Raw genomic sequence first — 20,463 nt, 5'->3', positions numbered from 1 at the left:
TGTTATTATGCCTAACCAAAACCTATCTGTCCCTACGCTTGCACTCATCACACTGTTTACTTACATAGTTTACTTCTGTTGACGGTAAAGATGATCAAAAAACACACTACCGGTCAACACACGAGGCGAAAAAGGCTGTACCTTCCCCTATTATCCTGGGAAAAAATCGCCTCCCGCTGTACCACCTGCCCCGTCTGCCGCGTGCGGTGCCACATCAAGCGGCATTATTTACCGCTGCTAAAAACAGGTGCAGACATATGCAAAAGCAAAACACGCATGGAAAGAAGCTATTCACTTCAATGTCACCAAATACAGTATTTTGAAAATGAATACTGTAGGAGCCAGTTAAGTATCTGTCTCAGCTAAAGCTTAGCTGTTAAAGATGTGCATTTCATTGCATTGAGAAACAAACAGGAACTTCCTCCCTTTGATTAAACATTCCAATTCAAACAGACAATATCTAAATGGGAGAAGCTGAAAGAAGAAGAAGAAGCTATCATGCAATTTCTTTTTTCATAATCAACCATACAATAAAAAACAACAGGAAAAACGGACAAAAAAGAGGCTATAGCTTACAATCAAACTAAAATAAATGAAAGGTAAAGTATGAATAGTGACACCCAACGGTGAGACTGTGGATTGACAAGACTCCTCCCTCTCCCACAGAGGCGTGATTTATGCTGTAAAGTAAAGTTTTGTAGTTCTTTTTGTGAACATGCAAATACAGGTGATGCAGACCTGCTCAGGCTCTGACAGGGAAGCTATTCACTCTGATCTAAGTTGATGTACATGTCACTCCTACATTGTGCTTTTTTTGTTTTAGCAAAGTGTTCTGATTTTTTACAAGACAAATACAATAATGTAAAAATGCTTTCAAAAAACAATCAAGATTATAGCATTTCAGTCCTTGTTATGTCGCCTGTCACGATGGTTTTAAAGATGCTCAGGATATACTATTGTCTGTTGCCATTGTAGGTTTTCTTTTGGGCAGCCATCTCACACTGCAGTCAGGGACACACAATTGCACACATGCAGTACTATGTAAGTGTGATTCATTCCAGTGTGGATCATATTGTAATACCTGAATGTAATTGTATTACATCAGTGTGAGCAAATGAGGTGTGAGAAAAGCAGAAAAATACCAAGTTTTGTGAATGACAGCTCCCCAGCAGTATCCTTCAGTCTGTCGGTGAGAAACACACTAATGTAAAAAGCCTCAGGGTCATGGGGAGCTGGTGCCAATCCCAGCTGACACAGGGCGAAAGGCCAGGTACACCCTGGACAGATCGTGAGTCCATCAACCGTCCACTCTCACATTCACACATTTGCAGTGTCCAATTAACCTCTGAATATTTTTGGATTGGGAGGAAATCGGAGAACGCTGAGAAAACACACACGCACGTGGGGAGAACATGCAAACTCCACACAGAAAGGCCCTTATGATCGGACCGGGTCACAAACCCAGAACGTCTTGCTATGGGGCAACTGTGCCAGCCATTACACTGCTGTGTGGCCCTCAAAATAGAACATTTATCAGAAAAAGTAAAGTATATCTATCTCTATCATGCATACTGATCATTTCTGATTTATTTTCATGTTTGCTGGATTTTGATGTTGTAATTGTCAAGGTAGAGCTAATCATTTTAAAATAACTTGTGTGGAATACTAGGGTCACATGGTGCATAACCCAAAACAAAGATGCATTTATAACAGTACAGACAACCAGGAGCTTGATAATACGCCAGCAAACGAGAACAAGTTGGTCTATGGGTCTCGTGTATAGAATAAAGGAGTCAACAAAAGCTTATTGCTCTAGAGGCCACCTTGTCATAATAATCCCACTGTGTTGTTTGGCATTTTAATCTGTGATAAAACCTAATTTTTGTATGGACCATAGTAAATTAGGCTTTCAATGTAAAGGTTTCTAATTTGCATCTAAATCTGTCAAGGGAAGTATAAAAAGTTAGTAAATAAAAGCAGGGTGGCATGAAGTGTGAAATACAATTACAGAGTATTAAAAATGCTTCACCATACACCAGATGCATTTCACCAATGCTGTTGAAAATAATTGTACACATCATGTCAAAACATTTCATTGACGCTTTGTCACTGTATTGTAGAGTATAATTGTTTGAACCACAATGTCTTTACTGTTAACGGACGACGCTTCAGTTTTGATATCGACTGTGTGCATAAAAGACACAGTATATCCGTAGTTTATCCCCAGGTCTTCCTTGCTCAGTGATCAAAGATTATTTGCTTATTCCACAGCCCCTAAGGGCAAACGCATACAAGTAAAAGTATGCCACGCCACCACCCAGTGGTCACTGAAAGTTCTGCATGTTATGATTTTCACAATGTCTCCATATCCCAGTTACCTCAACACACTGTAGTCAAACTAATTCTCAGTGTCTGACAAGGTGGCAAAATGAGAAATCTCTGCAGGTTTCCCATAATCCCACATGTCTGTGTGCATGCATCACTGCAATCCAAGCCTTGATCCAAACCACAGAAATTTATTTGGATGCAAAAGCTGTGTATTATGCAAGAAAAAAAAGGCAACATGAGAAGATGCATATTTACAAGAAACAATGCACGTTAGTAATCACACATTGGCATGGACAGTGTAAACAGAAATTGACTGTACATTGAAATCAAATGTACTGTTGAAAAAAAGCAAGATAAAGGGGGAAGGAAAATCAGAATAGGGCTGTGCTTCCATAATAGGAAGATGTTTAAGTCAATGATGATCTGTAAGTCATCAGCCAAACTAGAACCAAAATACAGTGACACACCTTCACTGGTGTCATTAAAACATGAAAGCACTTAAGTCACTGAGTAGTGTGTTTTGGAACATTGGACATGCTTTATTTCAGAACTTTTCACAATTTATTTAAACATCTCACATATACAAAATAGGTACAATAGACTTTGTGGCGTCATTTTTTTGAGAGAGAGAGAGGCCGACTAAAAACCTGTTCAGAATTGGATGAAATATGTGTCAGTATGAACACTGGGTGTGGGATTTGAAGAGTTAAAAAGCCTGAACAAAAAGAAATAAAACCAAAACGAACAAACAAAGAAGAACCTTCTTGACAAAACAAAACAAAAAAAGAACAAAACGAAATAAAACAAAAACCAGATTTTAAAGATTTAGGAACATTCCACCTGCTTAAAGTGGGGGAGTATCAGGGGACGAATGCAAGACTCCTCATACGTCAATACAAAGTAATACAGTAAAAAGTGGTTCACTCCACAGCTGCATATTAGCACCAAAGATCTCGGCTTCAAGTAACTGAGCACCTTCCGATATGGGACAAAGCTTGAAGCATTAGAAGTCTTGACATCTCAGTTGTGGACCCCAGTTTGTCAATAGTATTTTCTTTAGGTACAGGCATGAGGTAGTTTAAACCTTTTTTCATGGAAATTGTGGTTTTAAACCTCCTCTTTGGAAGATATACAAAGACCACAAAGTGATGCGTACTTTCAGCGTTTTTATTACACTTCTTTTATTTTTTACAAAAGGATGACATGATGTCCCACAACAAGGTGTTTTCCCGCGTCCCTTTGGGTTGCTGTATTAATTTGCATTGCACAAACGCTCCATTCAGTCCGTTCAGTCCTCTCCGATTGTTGCCCATCTTAAGCAAGTGGATGTGCAGAGAGAAATCAGCATTCAGTATAAAAAAAACAACACAGAAAGAAGGGCAGAGATTTTGTTTTTTTTTTTCGTTCTTTCTCTCTTTTGGTGTTAATTTATCATGAGTCTATTTATTTGAAACAGACTGGGCCAATGTCCAAACCAAACTCCTGATCAGCTCCACCAATGTCCAAAGGTGCAATGTCGAGGATGGGCAGGCGAGATGGTTTATTTGTTTTGTACTCAATGACTGTCTTGCTCCATTCACCAGTGTGTCTCTGCGGGGGCAGTGAAGGGAAAAGAGAGTTTCAGGAAAGTGCCATGTGGTATAAGAATACTAATCACCCGTCTGTGAGAGAGCTATGTCTGCTCTAATTATTACTGCCTACATTTTTACTGTTCATCCACAGAATAATTTGTCTATACTTTATTAATGACAGTAGCAAAGACCAAGGAAGCAAAGAGCTACTCACAGTGCAGCCGTCCTCCAGCACAGAGAAAGTGAAGCGGCTGTTGCCCTCGGCCCTCAGCTCCACATCGTTGGAGCCCTGGAGCACAACAGACTTCTTCAGATTGCCGCTCTCATCATCCATGTAGGCAACGCTGTTCTTGCAGTGGTAGGTGATGTTCTGGCTAGCCTGGTTGGACAGCAAGCGCATGAAAGCCAGCTGGGTGGCCATGCTCTGTGAGCTGAGGGTCTCGTCGTTGTAGGTGAACTGCAGGGAGGAAAGACCGGACGGTCAGTGTTATTAGGACATACTGTATCCCGACGGAAAAATATTTGATCATTCGTGGTTGCTTCAGCTCTGATGCTCACCTCTGTACCACCATTGATGGTCTCTCCGAACCAGACGTGCTTCTTGCCCTCAGTGCTTCTGAACCAGTTCTTACGGGCGATGCTCTCAGGGTGGGCATAGATGCAGGTCTCACGGGTGTCGAAGTCGCAGAAGACCTTGATGGCATCGTTCATGCAGCCCTGGTTGGGGTCAATGTAGTAGAAACCTAAAAGTAGCAAGATAGCAAACTCATATTATACACGGGCCCATTGAAAAAATGAAAACCTTATATTCAGGTTATATCAGTCTCACTGTGAGCTTACCACTGCTCCATTCGGGGTGGCTGAGCTTGATGTCACGGCAGGTACGGGCAGGGTTCTTCCTGGATCCCTCAGGGGTGAGCAGGTTCTCAATCTGAGTGTTGAGGGACTTGATGGTGGCATCAACCTCGTAGTCCTTGGCTCTCAGAGCAGGCTGGTCAGCTCTGTACTCATCGTAGCCGGAGACATCATATCCACCACCAGAGGGGCCAGGAGGTCCAGGCAGACCAGGAGATCCAGCAGGACCCTTAGATGGACAAGAGAGTGGATTTATGACCAGCTTGCACCTCAAGTTAGAGGACCTTTTGGTATAAAGCAGACCTAAGTGGTCTAGTTCACAAAAAAATTAAAATTATAGTTTATAAAATGATGTGGTTAATCTGACAAGGACATTGTAAATTTGCTTACAGCAGGTCCAACATATCCAGGGGGTCCACGGGCACCAGGAGATCCAATGGTTCCATGGCCACCGGCTCTTCCATCCTTACCAGGGGGTCCATGGGGTCCAGAAGGTCCCTGAAGAGGAGGTCATCACATACATTCAGACATGTCTTCATATGGAGAATCATGCATCGTATCTGGCTACAATTTTAGTATGTGCCGCATTTGGTGCTTATAGTATAGTACATGAGATGTGAATGTGGTTTATCATACTGCAGAGGTCATTAAGTGTTAAACTGGGAGCCTGGCACTTCAGGTCAACTGCATGCTGACCTGAGATCCATCACTACAGCCTCCACATCTAAGAGTAATCTAAAAACCTACATATTCTTCCAGACCAGATTGGTTATGTTTGTGCACTTAATGCTCTCAATTTGTTTTGCTTCGTCTTGTCGTCACATTGACTTTCTTTGTAATACTGTAAAAGGCACTATCAAACATAAAACTGGCACTGCCATTCAATCAAAACTATGGGTGTGTTGTGAGAAATTAGGTTTCCACTCACTCTGGGTCCAGAAGGTCCAGAAGCTCCAGCAGCTCCAGTGTCACCGGAGGGTCCCTAAAAAGACAGAGGGGACATTCATGAATGACAAGGTAGTGGTCATGAGATGTAATGTTCTTATATTGTTGTGATATCACTCACAGAAGGTCCAGGCATTCCCTGGAGACCAGGATGTCCACGCAGACCCTTCATGCCTCTCTCTCCGTGGTCTCCAGCAACTCCCTTCTCACCACGGGGTCCAGCAGGTCCCTATGACACACACACAAACACATAATTTAGTTTTCACACCAGCATGCTATAGATGTGGATGGATATAATAACATTTGTGTCATTTTTAAATGGTCAGAAAAGGTTATTCTGACACTATATGGGTATAATTGTATCCTGTACTTACAGGTGCACCTCTGGCTCCAGCGGGGCCAACGGGTCCAGTGGAACCAGATGGGCCCTAGAGATGAGAAAAGAGAATTCAAAAAAAAAAAAAACAGATGCATGAAGTAAGCAAATGGTTAGAGGTTGCCAATGTATTGTACACTGAACATGATGCAATTATTGAAAGGTCTTTCTAGTCATCTGAATAATTCAAAAACGTACAGATTCTCCACGGTTTCCGGGTCTACCAGCAGCACCAGAGGGTCCAGCGGGTCCGGGGGCACCAGCAAGTCCCATAGAACCAGCGGGTCCAGGCTCACCACGGTCTCCCTAAGCATGGTGGGAAACAGTATTTACAGGGTTAGGTCAGATCACAGGTCTGTGTGTGTATGTCCAAAAATACATTGAGATGCATTAAGGGGCAATACCTTGAATCCAGGAATACCAGGACGGCCAGGAGGTCCATCATTACCAGGGTTACCCTGCGGATAGCAAAGAATATTACAGTTTCCATAATGGTTGATGTGAGTCTGTTGTCTTTTTGGACCAAGTTCATTTCAACCCTCAGAAATCATACTTGATGGTTTGATGGTTTATTGGTTTGTTTGTAAAATCCTTACCTCACGTCCAGCCTCTCCCTGAGGTCCGGTCATACCAGGCATACCAATGTTTCCGGCAGGGCCACGGGCTCCAGGAGGACCAGCAGGTCCAACTCTACCAGGCTCTCCCTGTGATAGGATGAGGATTCATCAGATATAGTATGTATGCAATGTATGTATGACCTTTTTTTTTATTCAAATCAGCCGGTATTATGGTAATAATGACGGAAGCCACGTGCTTGTGTGATATTTCGATTTTTCTAATATGAATATGCAGTGTTTAAAATCCTGCATGAAGCCCTTTTTTATGGTTTTTACGTTTGTGTATTTGTTGATTGATCAGATGAACATATGTGGAACAGCTCCATCAATTTGCCTTTCATAGGTTTAAATGATATAAACTAGATGATGGTGGTGATCTTTTGAACCGGTGCGACAAAGTTTGCTTACCACAGCACCAGCACCACCAGGTAAACCACGATCTCCTCTAGCACCAGGCAGACCAACGAATCCTTGGAGACCAAGAGGACCAGTGGTACCAGGGGCACCAGGTGGTCCCTAAACAGACACAGAACATTTATAAGTAGGTTGAACGTTACATGTCAGTTATATTTTTGTGCTCCATAGTTTCATGATTTCAATTATTTATCAGGTAAAAACAAATTACTTACAGGGGGACCAGACTCTCCGGAGGGTCCTTTCTCTCCAGCCAGACCTGCTGGTCCAACCATACCCTGCTCTCCAGGAGGACCAGCGGGACCAGAATCACCACGGAGGCCACGAGGACCATCCTTACCAGCGGGACCAGCAGCACCAGGAGGTCCAACGATACCCTGAAGAGAAAGAGTGAGTTAATGTCAAATGTCTAAGTGTGTGTGCAGAATTAGAGTCTATGATGTTTAAGCACACAGCAATGTGTGTGCATATATACATCTATAGCATTGATACTCACAGCGGGGCCAGGAGGACCAACTCTACCAGCAGCACCAGGGAAACCAGTGAGACCCTGACATCAGAAACACACAATCAAAGATTACACAGCTGTCATGGAGAACTTGTGGGTGTTCATGTACAGAAAATGTAAGTGTGTATTCATGGTTACAACTATTGAGATTAGGATAAGTTCTGATACTCACAGCAGGACCAGTGTCTCCACGGGCACCAGCAGGTCCAGCGGGGCCAGAAGGACCCTAGATACACCAACAGAAATTAGAACTTTAATTCCACACAATTTTCCGATTGTGTCATCAATAAAAATCCTGCATTTTATGAAACTGGGATTTAATATCATATGAATGAAAAGATCTGAAAATACTTTGGACATCTTCCCAAAGTAGGATGGTCTCACACCATCACATTGATCTTAAAGTCTGATTAACGTTCTGCTGTCTGGTTTATCAGATCTATCTCATTCAGGTGCAAATGTATGTCCTGTATGTGTCCAGTGTGAATGGTACTAACAGCAGGTCCAGACTGTCCAGCGGGTCCAGCAGGCCCAGCGGGTCCAACCTCGCCCTTAACTCCACCGGGTCCACGCTCTCCTCTTGCTCCAGGCTGACCATCAGCACCCTGTGGGGGAGGTTAGTGGTGGATGAATATTTGTGTGTTCAAACAGTATGTGCATGCGTTATATTGTTCTATAAAATGACTGCCTGCTAGCTTACAGGGGGTCCAGCGAATCCAGGAGCTCCAGCAGGTCCAACCTCTCCACGCTCTCCCTGTGAAGAAAAGGCAGTTGGTCAACATAATTGTCCATAATTGTCCCACACAAATGGCTGAATATAGTGTTAAGGCCTCATGTCACAAGGTATCTCAGATGTTATGATGAAGTGAGTCATAGCTACTTACAGAGGCTCCACGAGGTCCAGCAGGGCCAGAAGGTCCAAAAGAACCAGATTCACCCTGCAGGAGTGAAAAGTGTGTTTGATTAGCTCAACATTGTACTTATTAATCCACCAACCTGTTCATAAAGCAATTTCCTATACACCTAAATGTCACAATTACGTAATATACTCCAATATAGATGTTTAGATATATTAAAATGTTAACTAATTTCATTTTGCTGAGCAATACATTTAGGGACCTAAGCAGCTAGTATCAATACAAACATAAAAGTGAAGCAAAATCAACAAACCACTACTGATTAGAACTGCATAAAACTGCAATTTAGAATGTATCAACATTCTTTTCTACACTCATTATTATGTTCTTATCACTGCCACACTCAATTAAACAGTAGATGAGCCATTGGTGTGATATTGTAAAATAGCCATCAGGTGGCAGTGTTGAGGTTCTATCTTCTGACATCTTGTTAAATTGGAGGTAACTTCAATCACTACTTCAGAGGGAGGAGAGGTCCAACAGGGGTTCGATGCAGGTTCGTTCATCCATCATAACATTCAAACAGTGATTTGATCTGAGCAATAACTGTTGACGGCTGTTTTTGTAAATGGCGTTGGTCATCTTAAATGACCTTGGTGGCAGCCATTTTTAGTAAAATTTTCACTAAAGCCACATGACACATGTTTGTGTTTACAGACTAAGTCTTAAATTACATACACGCTAGTGGTTTCTCTGAGATTTTGTTCTTCTGTAGTAAACAATAAATATTTACACATTTCCAACTTACCTTGTCACCATTGGCTCCAGTGGGTCCAGGAGGTCCAGCGGGTCCAGGGAGACCCTAGAAAGAGAGAGGTGAAGCCACTTAGACTAAGGCACAGCTGACAAGCCTCAAAGTCCTAAAATGACTGGCTACATTTTTATGGTTTTTATTTACAGAGTTGAGGATAAGTGAGTTTAACTTACACGGGAACCATCTCTTCCACTGTTGCCATCAGGTCCTTTGTGTCCAAGCTCTCCCTATAGAGGGAGAAAATGAAGGAGAATTATAGAGAAGAAGGATAAAATCTATGAAATTTGACGTTGGTATATTTTTGGAACTTACCTTCTCTCCCTTGGGTCCAGGGGTACCAGCGGCTCCACGCTCACCGGGCATGCCACCAGGTCCCTGGTGTCCAGGGCCACCAGCAGCTCCAGCAGCGCCAGGCTCTCCCTGGGAACAGGCACAACAAACTTTGGTTAATTTTCATATCGAACAAAGATGATCCTACAAGCATCAAAGCGTGAGAGGATATTTTTTGTGCAACATTTTTTCAGCATGGGTCTGATGTCATTAAACTCCGAGCTTTGCTATTTTCAACATCAATAACGTTGTCTAACCTTGCCACCATCAGGTCCAGGGGGACCAGCAGGTCCACGGGTTCCCATTGGTCCCTGAATTCCAGCAGATCCAGCAACACCGGGGTTACCACGCTCGCCCTGGAGGAACAAGCAGATGTAATCAATATGTATATCCCGCAACTGTAATGACTGAGTGTGTTTGTTTTATAAACTACACGGAGAAGCAATGAGGAAAAAGATCTGCTTGCTATTTTTAAGTTCTGCACATTTTTATGAAAATAAACATAATCACTTAGATGATTAGAAAACAGTATTGAGTCGGTGCAAAAAGACAATAGTTTGAAAACGAATAACTGCGTGGAATCTAGAGAAGGCTCCGTTAGGGTGTGAATTTTGAATGGAAAGACATGAGAAGGTGAACTCACCCTGGCACCAGCAGGTCCAGCAGCTCCCTGGTCTCCTGGGATACCCTATAGTGAAATCAGTGGCTGATTAGAGATGTATAGCTATAGGATGGAATTGCAAATTCACCGTTTGTCATGGTTGAACTTCCTGTGTGTGTTTGCGTCTTACTTACTCTGTTTCCGGGCTTGCCAGCCTCTCCAGCAGATCCAGCGGGGCCGGGCAGACCCTGAAATATGTCAAGAGGCAACATCAGCATCATGGGAGTCAACAGAAGGAGGTGAGACAGCACAGTGAGATTAGTTCATTCCTCTATGTATGGCATCAACAAATCACACACTGGCTGGAAGGGCAGAGAATAAAGTGCCGTTTCTCACAGTAAATCTTCTCTAAATTGTAGATATTTAATAGAGAAAGATGGCAGATCCAAACCTGGAAGCCAGGAGCTCCAGCAGGACCCTGCTCTCCCTTCTCGCCAGCACCACCCTATAGAAAGGAGGAGAGAGTACCAATGTTAAAAGCAGCACTTTTCTCAATATGAATGTACTGCATGAAAATGAGGAAACAACTAATAAGTGGGTAAAATGAATGCAGCATGTAAGGACACTTACAGATGCTCCCATAGCGCCAGTGGCTCCATTGTTTCCATCAGGTCCAGGGGGTCCCTAAAGACAAAATAGAAACATTTTAGATGCTTAAATGTGCATGTTAAATTTCCTTCATGTTTATATTTTAGTTTTTTTTTTCACTTACTCTCAGTCCAGAGGGGCCAGTGGCTCCCTTCTCGCCGGGCTTGCCAGCCTCACCCTGACAGAGGTAAAAGTTTGGTTATGCACAGGTTGTGATAAATTGAATACAAAAAAACTGCAAAAAATTACAAATGATTGGCTTTCTCTGTTGGTCTGAGCTTTTTTTTTGTACTTACAGAGTTTCCTTTGGGTCCAGGGAAGCCAATATTTCCTGGCTGGCCTCTAGGTCCAGTTGGGCCAGGAGGTCCAGAGCGACCATCTTGTCCAGCAGGACCCTGTAGGAGTAAACAGGGAGATGAGAGGAAGTGATGCTCAGTGACATTTTGGGAGGCAAATATGCTCATAAACATTACGGCATGAGACAAAGGAAATACATGTGCTTGTAAAATGCGTTTTATTGTGAAATTCCGGTTTTACTTACAGCGGGTCCCTCTTTTCCTGGGGGTCCAGAGCTTCCAGGGCTTCCGGGGAGACCCTAAGGAAGATAAACAACTCTCAGTCACTAATCTTTATGAATTCATTCAGTTGTAGTGTTACAGTTGTCACCTCAAGCTAACGCGAAATTACATCTAATGATAACCTTGTTCTAAAGCCATCGGAGCTTGTGACATTATATAACTTGTGTAATTCTGGCCTTCTAGGATGACCTACTTGTTTCTCACTAAATTAAACCAAACTAAACTAAAAACACTGAGAGAGCCTCTATTGTGTTTCTCACTGAGTATAATCTTTGCACAGCAGCCATTTTGACATGTTTTGGCAGGAAACGCACAGGTGTTACTGATCACGTTAACAATGGCCCTGCTCAGTTCAGGGTGACGGTGAACTAGCGTGCGCCCTGCAACCGAGGAAGCTGAATGGAACTTGGCCATCATACCCATCTCACCCACCAAATCTTACTAAGATAAACCTCATCCTACATTCTACAGATTACAAAACTAAATCTCATCTTATATGAGGTATCACTTTTGATCTAAAATGAGAACCTACAAAGCGATCAGATACCTGTCCCTGTTCAAAACCAGAGTTTAGCACATTACTCACCCTGAGACCAGCTGGACCGGGCTCACCAGCACGACCAGCATCTCCAGGGGGTCCACGAGGTCCGCCGGATCCAGTAGCACCACGGGGGCCGGGCATGCCCTGTGAGATAGAGACAAATAGGTAGGTAAATAATTAGCAAATTAGAGTTCTGGTATGTTGAGGCAATTGCATGTCAGTGGGATAACCAATTTTATTTTCAAATACTTACAACGGGACCAGATCTTCCATCAGCACCAGGCATACCACGGCTTCCAGCAGCGCCCTATAGGAGACACAGATACATTAACAGGTGATTCCACGACCATGGTCGTGGATCTGGATCTGGATGAGCACAACATCACCCATCAGAAAAGGCACGACCGGTACTCACTCTAGCTCCACGAGCACCAGCAGGGCCAGTAGCACCAAGTTCACCAGTGGGTCCTCTCTTGCCCTCCTCACCCTGAGGTCCAGGGGCTCCCTGAGGTCCAGAGTTACCCTGTACGAAAAAAAACAAAGAAGATGAGGGCCTGTTCTGCAGTTCTGATGAAGCTAGAAATAAGAAATTCACAAACATGACCAAACTTACAGGCTCTCCTTTGGGGCCAGCATCTCCCTTCACACCCTGAGCACCAGGATCTCCCTAAGAACATCCAAGCAAACAGACACCATAACAGTTAAATACAGTTGGGTACAGTTAATGTGATTCAAAGTGGATATGTACAAATGTTTTTTTGTGTATGTGGACTCACAGAAAGGCCTCTAGGTCCGGCAGCACCCTGAGGGCCCTGGGGTCCAGCTCCTCCTCTTGGTCCAGGGAAGCCAGGGGCTCCAGCAACACCAGGGATGCCCTAAATCATAGCAATGACAGACAGGTGAGCATAGACCACAAGTAGCTTCAAGTAGAAGATGACATTTATTTGATTATATAACTATTAACACAATAGTAAGAGACTATATTCAGACATTGAAAACAAAATAAAACTGCATTCAAATTTAAGTGACATTAAATTATGTCCTGTAGTTCCATGTATTTCTATTATTTATGTGTTTATTATGTGAGTGTGAGTTTGTGTGTGCATCGTGTAAGAACTCAAACTGTCATAACATCTTTTTTGGCCCTTGATGACCACTGCCCTGTAAATGGAATACTTACAGCAGCTCCCTTAGCTCCAGCCAGGCCATTGGCACCAGGGTTACCCTAGGTCAAAGAAAGTTATAAAAATGTATTACACCTGCACAACAAAATATTCAAGTAGTGCAAAAAAAAAAAATTTAATTATACTAAGTCTTAAAGTCTTATAGTCTTAGACTTACGTGTTGAATATATCACTTTGTATGTCAACACTATTCAACAATAATAATAACACTGATGCACAAGAGGACTTGTGAAGGTGAGAGATCCTGATTAGAACAACACACCAATCTTCCCACCATTTACCATTTACACAAACAAATAATTTTTTTTTAACCAGAATGGTGTCATTTTGAAAAAAAACATTTGTTTACTTACAGCGGGACCAACGGGGCCAACAACACCATTGGGACCAGGCTCTCCGCGAGATCCCTGGGCTCCACTTGGGCCAGTAGATCCAGCAGGTCCAATCTCTCCCTGCCAAGTTGAGACACAGTTATAGTCATATAGTATATATATAGATATAAATGAGTGTCATCACAGAAGCATTCCAAAGTAAAACAATGTATGAATGTAGTTGTGTTAGGCTTTTGCTAAATATTTGAATAATCCCCTTGAGGATACTATGTAAGAAGACAGCAGTGATAGTGACAGTGTACAACGTGGATGCACTGGATGCTTATGTGAGACACTTTGCAAGGCAGTGTCGTAAGAGAACAGGAAGTGACATCCCACCCACCTTGGGGCCGGGGCCGCCGGGGAAACCAGGGGGACCAGCAGCACCAACAGGACCCTGAAGAGAGAGTCGGCAGACATGACATCAGAATAGACAGTGTGTCATACAGATTCAAGTTCACATAAAGGTCACAGATTCAACCGTTGTTTGTCTAATATGGGTCTAAGGATTGTATCATTTATGACATTTATTTGTACAACATGGATTAAAGCTCCAGATTAGCCTATGGCTATAATCTTGTACATTTACATGTTTAATGTTTTTAATTGATAGACACTGCCCCCCCCCTGACTTAAATGAATGCACCCCAAACTTCAGTACTCACAGCAGGACCAGCGGGTCCAACATTGCCATCAGCACCACGAGCACCAGCAGGCCCAGCAGGACCAGGACGACCTCTCTCACCAGCCAGACCACGAGCTCCCTACGCAGAGAATATGCAAAGAAAGTGGTGAGAAAAAATATCTACTGCAGTAATATGGTATGCAATTATACATTTAGATTTAAAAATATGTCATTAAAATGGGCTGCCTAAAGGTTATAAATGGTGAATCTTGAACTTACAGCCAGTCCAGGGCTTCCAGCAGCTCCATGGGCACCATTCTCACCCTATAAGAGAAGCAGAAGAAGGTGGATTTATTATGGTCCCTGAAGAGGAAAGTTTTACTCAGGATCCAAAGAGAACGGGTTCCTTCCTTCAATAAAGAACATCAGTAATCATCGTGCAGAAGACGCTCCTCTTACCTTGAGGCCAGCAGCACCAGCCTCTCCCTTGCGTCCATCAAGACCAGTGTAACCCTAAAATACAGAAAGAAAGTCAAGTGTGAAGACGCTCAGGTCAACAAGTCATCACATAGACGGCAGTAGATTTATAATTATAATGTGTGTCACTTTTAGATATTGGAGACAAACTGGGGGGATTTTAAATAACAAAGGAATGAATCGGTGGATAAACATGAAAAAGGAGTGTCTGATCTCTCTATTAATAATTCCCACGGGAGAAGAGATATACTAAGCCTCTTATGTGAAGATTATCTCCACTCAGTGGTGGTTATTATCCAAAGAGAGGTGTATTCATGTCTGCCACTTTATATGGAAGACACAAGTAAGTTCACAGGTGCAAGAGGTCACACCGTAGTTTCTGTCAATCTACATAGAGTCTAGCTTTTATGCAGATTAGAAGAAGAATTTTTTTTTCTAATTTATGCTACTCTGAGCAGGTGGGGAGGACAGAACAAGTAAGGTTCTGCTCAAGCACTGAAAAAAGGGTCATCACTCACTCTGTGTCCCTTCATTCCTGGAAGTCCAGGGGTTCCGGGGAATCCACGAGCGCCCTGTAATTCACAGCAAAAAAAAACACCATCACCATGACACGTTTGAGATCATCAGACCTAATGTCTGTTTGTGGCCTGTGTGTGTGTCGTTCTCTATGTTTTGGGGAAAAAAAAGCTCATACCTGAGGGCCGGGGGCACCTCTGTCTCCAGGCTTTCCAGGTCTGCCGTTGTTACCCTGTGTGTAAACAAAACCGATATTTGTACCATCAACTCATGAGAATGCTGGAAAGACTGAGGACAATTGTAGAAAATCAAGCTTGTACGTACATCCTCTCCAGCTTTGCCAGGGGGTCCAGGGGGGCCACGAGGACCAACGGGGCCCTAGATTAAAAAAAAAAGAAAGAAAAAATAATGGCTATTAAAATCTCATATGTGACAAATTATTTCAGCTTTATTTTATTAACACAACAAACGAAGGAATTGTGAATACAGAAGAGGAAGAAACTTACACTCTGACCAGGCTCTCCAGGCTCACCAGCATGTCCTGTGTGTCCTTGGGGTCCCTGTTGAATGACAGGAAGCGCAGCAGTTAGTCACAGTGTAGACAGCAGAGACAGATCGCCTCTAGGTTACAAGGATTATAATTTAGATCGTAGAAATTTGCATTTCCACTCACAGGGGGTCCAGGAGGTCCGGGAGGGCCTCTAGCTCCCATCAGACCCTGAAAAGGACAAACACGTACATTATTTATGAACAGAAAATTATAAGAGAGATACGGATGAGTGTGACTGTGTGACAATGTGTGCCAGGGTGTGAGAGGAGAGAGGAGGCCTCACCATGGGTCCAGGGCCGGCGTCGGGACCTTTAGAACCATCGTACTGAGCAGCAAAGTTCTGTTGAAAGGCAAAAACTCAATTACACACATTAATATATACAGACAGATTAGAAAAGCAGAGCATTCACTTCAAATAGATCATGAAATGGTCACTGTAGCTCCAGTACTGAACATAAACACTGTTTTATTTAAATAATAGCACTAGTAACACGAATAAAAGTCATGTATTATGTCATGTGTTGTGGGTTCATATTAAAGGGCAAGGGTCTTGGGGTTAAAGGAAGTCAACAGAGGATCTGTGCCCTGTTTAAAGGGGCACGTTAGAGTGACTCAGCAGATTGGGGAAAAATAAATGGCACTATTAAGGAATGTGTCACGGCCTAATGTGGGTCAGATTAATACATACATAACACACACACACACAAAGCTTTGCTGCCTATGCTTCCAGTTTGCATCAAATCAAATACCTAAAGCCATTTTGCAGCCTGCACTGCGTCGCTAAAGATTTGGGACCATATTTTTGCTTTGAACACACTCAGTCCCAGTTGATTTCACAGCAGCAAACAGTGCACTTACTCCTCCGAGACCAGGGGGACCAGGGGGGCCAGCGGGGCCAGGGAGTCCGGGTTTGCCATCTCTGCCATCTGGGCCCTGAGGACCCTGTAAAACACATGATGATACAGTGAGTGAAGGCCGCCGCCGACTGACGACGCTGCTGTAATTCCACGGGAACAGAAAGATTTCTAAAGATCACTAATTCAAGAGACAACTATAATGACAACCCTTTCAATTTTCATTGGGGAAAAAAGCAAATACTAATATAAAATAAATCAGGTCTGTAGTATGCCGATCTATGATTATGTCTCATCCTCGTCACCACATAGGCTATGGGTGATATAAACAATGGGGAGTGGCCTTCTGAGGTTAATAGGTCAAACGATGTCAACAAACACTGGGCCAAAGATGCTGCGTTAATAATATAATAAATGAAAGGACATGTTTGGATTTGTTTCCTGGGATCAAAGGCAGCAGCAGAGATTCAGTTCGACTTACCCTGTCACCTCGAGGTCCTTTGTCTCCTCGGGGTCCCTGCTGCAGAGAAATCACTCAGTCAGACCAAAACACAGAGCAGATGGCTCAGCCTATTGTCTCAACACCATGTCAAACTCTCAACTAGTCTCCTCGCAAAAGCAGGTCCGAGTCAAGTGTAGAAAATATCACTAAAAGCTAATCAGAAGCCTTTATATCAATAAACTAACTTGGCCTTTAAACGAGAGGACAACCAAGTTTAACACATTTTAAGTGATTAAACAAATCAGGTGTCGTTAAATATCGCTTATGTCGAATATGCCACACTGTAAGAGCTTACTGACAAATAAGACACAAGTTTTGTGCTCACCTTGACTTTTCCCTAAACAGAAAAGAAGATACATAAATGTAAGGTTCATTTATTCAATCTTTTCGAGGTTTCTTCTTCATTAAACAATGAGCAACCTAAGCATGCAGAGTATAAATAAAGGAGGCTCTTGCTGATACGGGAGTTAAAGATATACAGCAGAACAATGTGCATGTGAAGTCAGCGATCGAGAGTGATGCTTCGTAAAGCAGCAGGATGAAGCGTCCCAGACCCAACAATCCCTTAGCAGTAAGAGCAGTTAGTCCACGGAACAGTGAACGTTCGGCACCTATAATGGTTTAAATGCTGCTGTTGTACTGGCAAGCACGATGCTGAGAGTGCTCATTCTAGGCAATCTCAAATCTGGCCAGAGTCATTTAAGTAAACACTCACCAGGCCTCAGTCCTGCACTTATTAACAATTCACCAATTATTAAATGTTTGGTGCTACTCTGAGATCAGCTATTACTTCCTGAGTCAAATCCAGATCAAGAAGCAGAGGAAAGCTCCAAACTGACCCAAGGCCAGCTGTTAGGAGCAATCCTCCCTTTGCCCCCTCTCTGCTGTCCTCAGAAAGGATCCTTTGTGCCAGGCCCCACGGGTGCCTCAGCACACGGTTTTAGCTTTCATTGACACAGACTTTAGCCAATTGGACCCTCACCTATTCATGGACAGGAAGGGGGCGAATAACTTTGGTTCGGGGACAGAAAAGATACGCTTCTGCCGTCATTGAGATTGCTCGTGAGCAGCGGAGGAGTCTACTCTGAGGCGAGAGGCAAAGAGACAAGGTAAAGCTGTCTTTCAGATGTGTTGCATGAGTGTGTACTAACCTCGTCTGTGGCATTGGAGAGATGAGGAAGAGGGTGAAGACGAGGGTCGGGGAGAAAAGGGGGGACAATCAGTTAGAACATGACAAAGTTTTTTTCCTTTTGTGCAGAACAGTAACAATTATAACGCCTCAGTTTGCTCATCTGCGACAGAAAATGCATCTGTGGGTGGCCACACAGGATGAGGAGTCATTTCATTTAGCAAAATAAAGGAGTGGAAAATGACTATGCACACCAGTAATGCCACGTATAAACAAAAATGCAGTAGAAAGTAGAAAGCTGTGAGTGTCTCTGTGTCTTTTTACGGCCTAAACCCTCGTCTAGGCCACAGAAACTTGGAGCTAACCACATCACCTGTGTCTGCAATGTACACTGGAAGGCCTGTCTAAACTTTACCTGCTGCATAATGCCTGTGTAAGCGTGCGTCTAGTAAAAGTGTAGCTGAGGGACATCGCTGCGTGAGTCAAAGCAAAACTGCCTTAACACTTAGCAAAGTGAATCTCAGCATTCAGTGGCATTCCACATATGACGGCTGCAGCAGCCAACAGGCCTGAACAGGTAGTGTTTACCCTTGGGACAGGAATACCTGGCTGACTTCTGCATACATCACAGGAACAACAGCAACAACGAGGACTTCATTCTATGTGTTACTGATGCTACGTCACGTCTGATACAACAGTATTGAATGAGATGGGGCTTTGGTTTTCCATCTCATTAAAACGCAACCTGGTTTTAAGTTTTTTTTTTTAAGTGGTTTTGATTTTGATTCCTCTAACGACTGGTGATTCACACGTGGCTGCTGTCATCTGACATCATCTACACCTTGTTGCAGATGGGAAATCAGCTGCCCTCTCTGAATCTGCATCAGCAGCTCATGGCTGGGGTTGCTCACAACCGGGACCTCCCTGTGACCTCTAACGTGTAATGCGCAAACGGGACCACAAGGCGGCGCAGTTGGACGTTCAAAGTGAGGCTGATTACTTTCCTGTTTGATGAACTCTAATTGTGGGGAAAAAAAGGCAAAAAACAAAACAAAAAAACACCCAGGCTTACACTTGTGCTCTTCGATTTAAATGTTAATGTGATTTAATTTAAGTAAAAATGGAAGTTAAAATATACAAAAAAAATTAAAAGTGTTGACTATCAGGAGTCAGTGAGGTGAAAAAAGTAAAAACACTACATTTTTTACTTAAGCTTTTACGCACACGTTTGTCTCTTCAAAGAGAAAATGTAAAATGACGCCAACCAGATGTATGCATCCATGGCCACCAGGGGGAGACATTGCAGTTTCCTATAACAGCGACGCTTTCCCTGGACGTCTGGATGGAACAATGTGTACAACGCCCCATCAAGTTTTCCAACAAATTTAGACTTTTTCCATAACTTTGCATGCATTAAAAGCTTTGAAAAGACACTAGGCTGAGTATTCATAAATCTCACTCAAAGCAACACAGCTTTTTTTTTTTCTTTTCTCTGCCTGGAGCGCAAATTCTCCCTAATAATTGTATCCTTGGAAAAAAAAACGAGAGAGAAAAGTGAAGAATCCTGTAAATGTGCTCAATCCGTTGAGTTTAATTCAGCAGTGCTTTGAGCTGTCTTCACGTTGACCTTGATGTAACTCCCAAACAAAAGCCAAGCGCAAGATCCTGAAGCAGTGGGACCCGAAAAAAAGAAGAATATCCATCACAGAAAAAAAAAGCAGATATTCAAACTTACATTGACATGTTGCTAGGTATGAAGTTACTGCAAGCAGCAACAGAATCCGGGTATCCACAAAGCTGAGCATGTCTAAATAGACATGCAGACTCCTTGTGCTGCTGTGCCCCTGTTTTTAAACCACCTTCAAGCAGGCATACAGTTGTGGTGACACGAGTAACTCCAAACTGAGCAGAAACTGCTGCCGTGATGCTAGAATAATAAAGTTCTATCAGGCCTATTTATATGGCAGGAGGGTCCCTGGTCTGCGTGTCAAAAGTCAGCCCACCGACCAATCACAGAGGAGAAATCCAATCTGACTCCCATCCCTCCGCAGCTCCCAGTCAGTCATGTGGTCCTGCATCTCCCAGCCTCCTCTCCACCAGAGAGCGTTTGGCAAAGCTTTGGCCATGATGACGAGTGCAACGTTTTAATTAGATCCATTCTTTTTGAGGACGTGGACAGCGTCGAGGTTTAAAAGGTAGAAGAAGGCCTACGTCTCTGTCAGTGGTGCCGGAGATGCAGGCGTCTCGGGTTCAACACCGTGCGCAGTTTGGG

The 20,463-nt window shown here is 43.2% G+C and overlaps 1 protein-coding gene and 1 long non-coding RNA gene across 5 annotated transcripts; one reads left to right on the top strand and one right to left on the bottom strand.

The window, feature by feature from the left end:
- Positions 1-2,839: 2,839 nt before the first annotated feature.
- On the bottom strand, positions 2,840-20,108 carry col1a2 (collagen, type I, alpha 2). Of its 4 annotated transcripts, none has more exons than XM_044053447.1 (51): positions 19,927-19,996; positions 18,214-18,218; positions 17,388-17,399; positions 17,042-17,080; positions 16,565-16,648; positions 15,990-16,046; positions 15,830-15,874; positions 15,663-15,716; positions 15,481-15,534; positions 15,335-15,388; positions 15,159-15,212; positions 14,623-14,676; positions 14,443-14,487; positions 14,204-14,302; positions 13,882-13,935; positions 13,521-13,619; positions 13,164-13,208; positions 12,760-12,858; positions 12,597-12,650; positions 12,399-12,506; positions 12,237-12,290; positions 12,029-12,127; positions 11,406-11,459; positions 11,161-11,259; positions 10,989-11,042; positions 10,847-10,900; positions 10,668-10,721; positions 10,411-10,464; positions 10,259-10,303; positions 9,873-9,971; positions 9,598-9,705; positions 9,459-9,512; positions 9,280-9,333; positions 8,499-8,552; positions 8,315-8,368; positions 8,112-8,219; positions 7,787-7,840; positions 7,603-7,656; positions 7,322-7,483; positions 7,101-7,208; positions 6,672-6,779; positions 6,480-6,533; positions 6,274-6,381; positions 6,074-6,127; positions 5,821-5,928; positions 5,683-5,736; positions 5,145-5,252; positions 4,740-4,983; positions 4,458-4,642; positions 4,114-4,356; positions 2,840-3,918 (listed from the first exon to the last, which is right to left on the bottom strand). In XM_044053447.1, the coding sequence occupies exons 1-51, from the start codon at positions 19,994-19,996 to the stop codon at positions 3,772-3,774; spliced, it is 4,074 nt and encodes a 1,357-aa protein (XP_043909382.1). In that variant the 3' UTR covers positions 2,840-3,771. The 4 variants fall into 4 exon arrangements, with proteins under 4 accessions (XP_043909382.1, XP_043909383.1, XP_043909384.1 ...); XM_044053448.1 differs by having other exon boundaries at positions 17,042-17,077; XM_044053449.1 differs by lacking the exon at positions 17,388-17,399 and having other exon boundaries at positions 19,927-20,108.
- On the top strand, positions 17,860-20,041 carry LOC122786915. The gene is made up of 2 exons (XR_006362502.1): positions 17,860-18,171; positions 19,043-20,041. It is a non-coding gene; the product is annotated as an uncharacterized LOC122786915 (long non-coding RNA).
- Positions 20,109-20,463: the final 355 nt, after the last annotated feature.

This window comes from Solea senegalensis, linkage group LG20, assembly GCF_019176455.1.
Source record: "Solea senegalensis isolate Sse05_10M linkage group LG20, IFAPA_SoseM_1, whole genome shotgun sequence".
In the NCBI taxonomy this organism is placed as follows: domain Eukaryota; kingdom Metazoa; phylum Chordata; class Actinopteri; order Pleuronectiformes; family Soleidae; genus Solea; species Solea senegalensis.
This window is presented reverse-complemented; position numbering and strand designations above follow the sequence as displayed.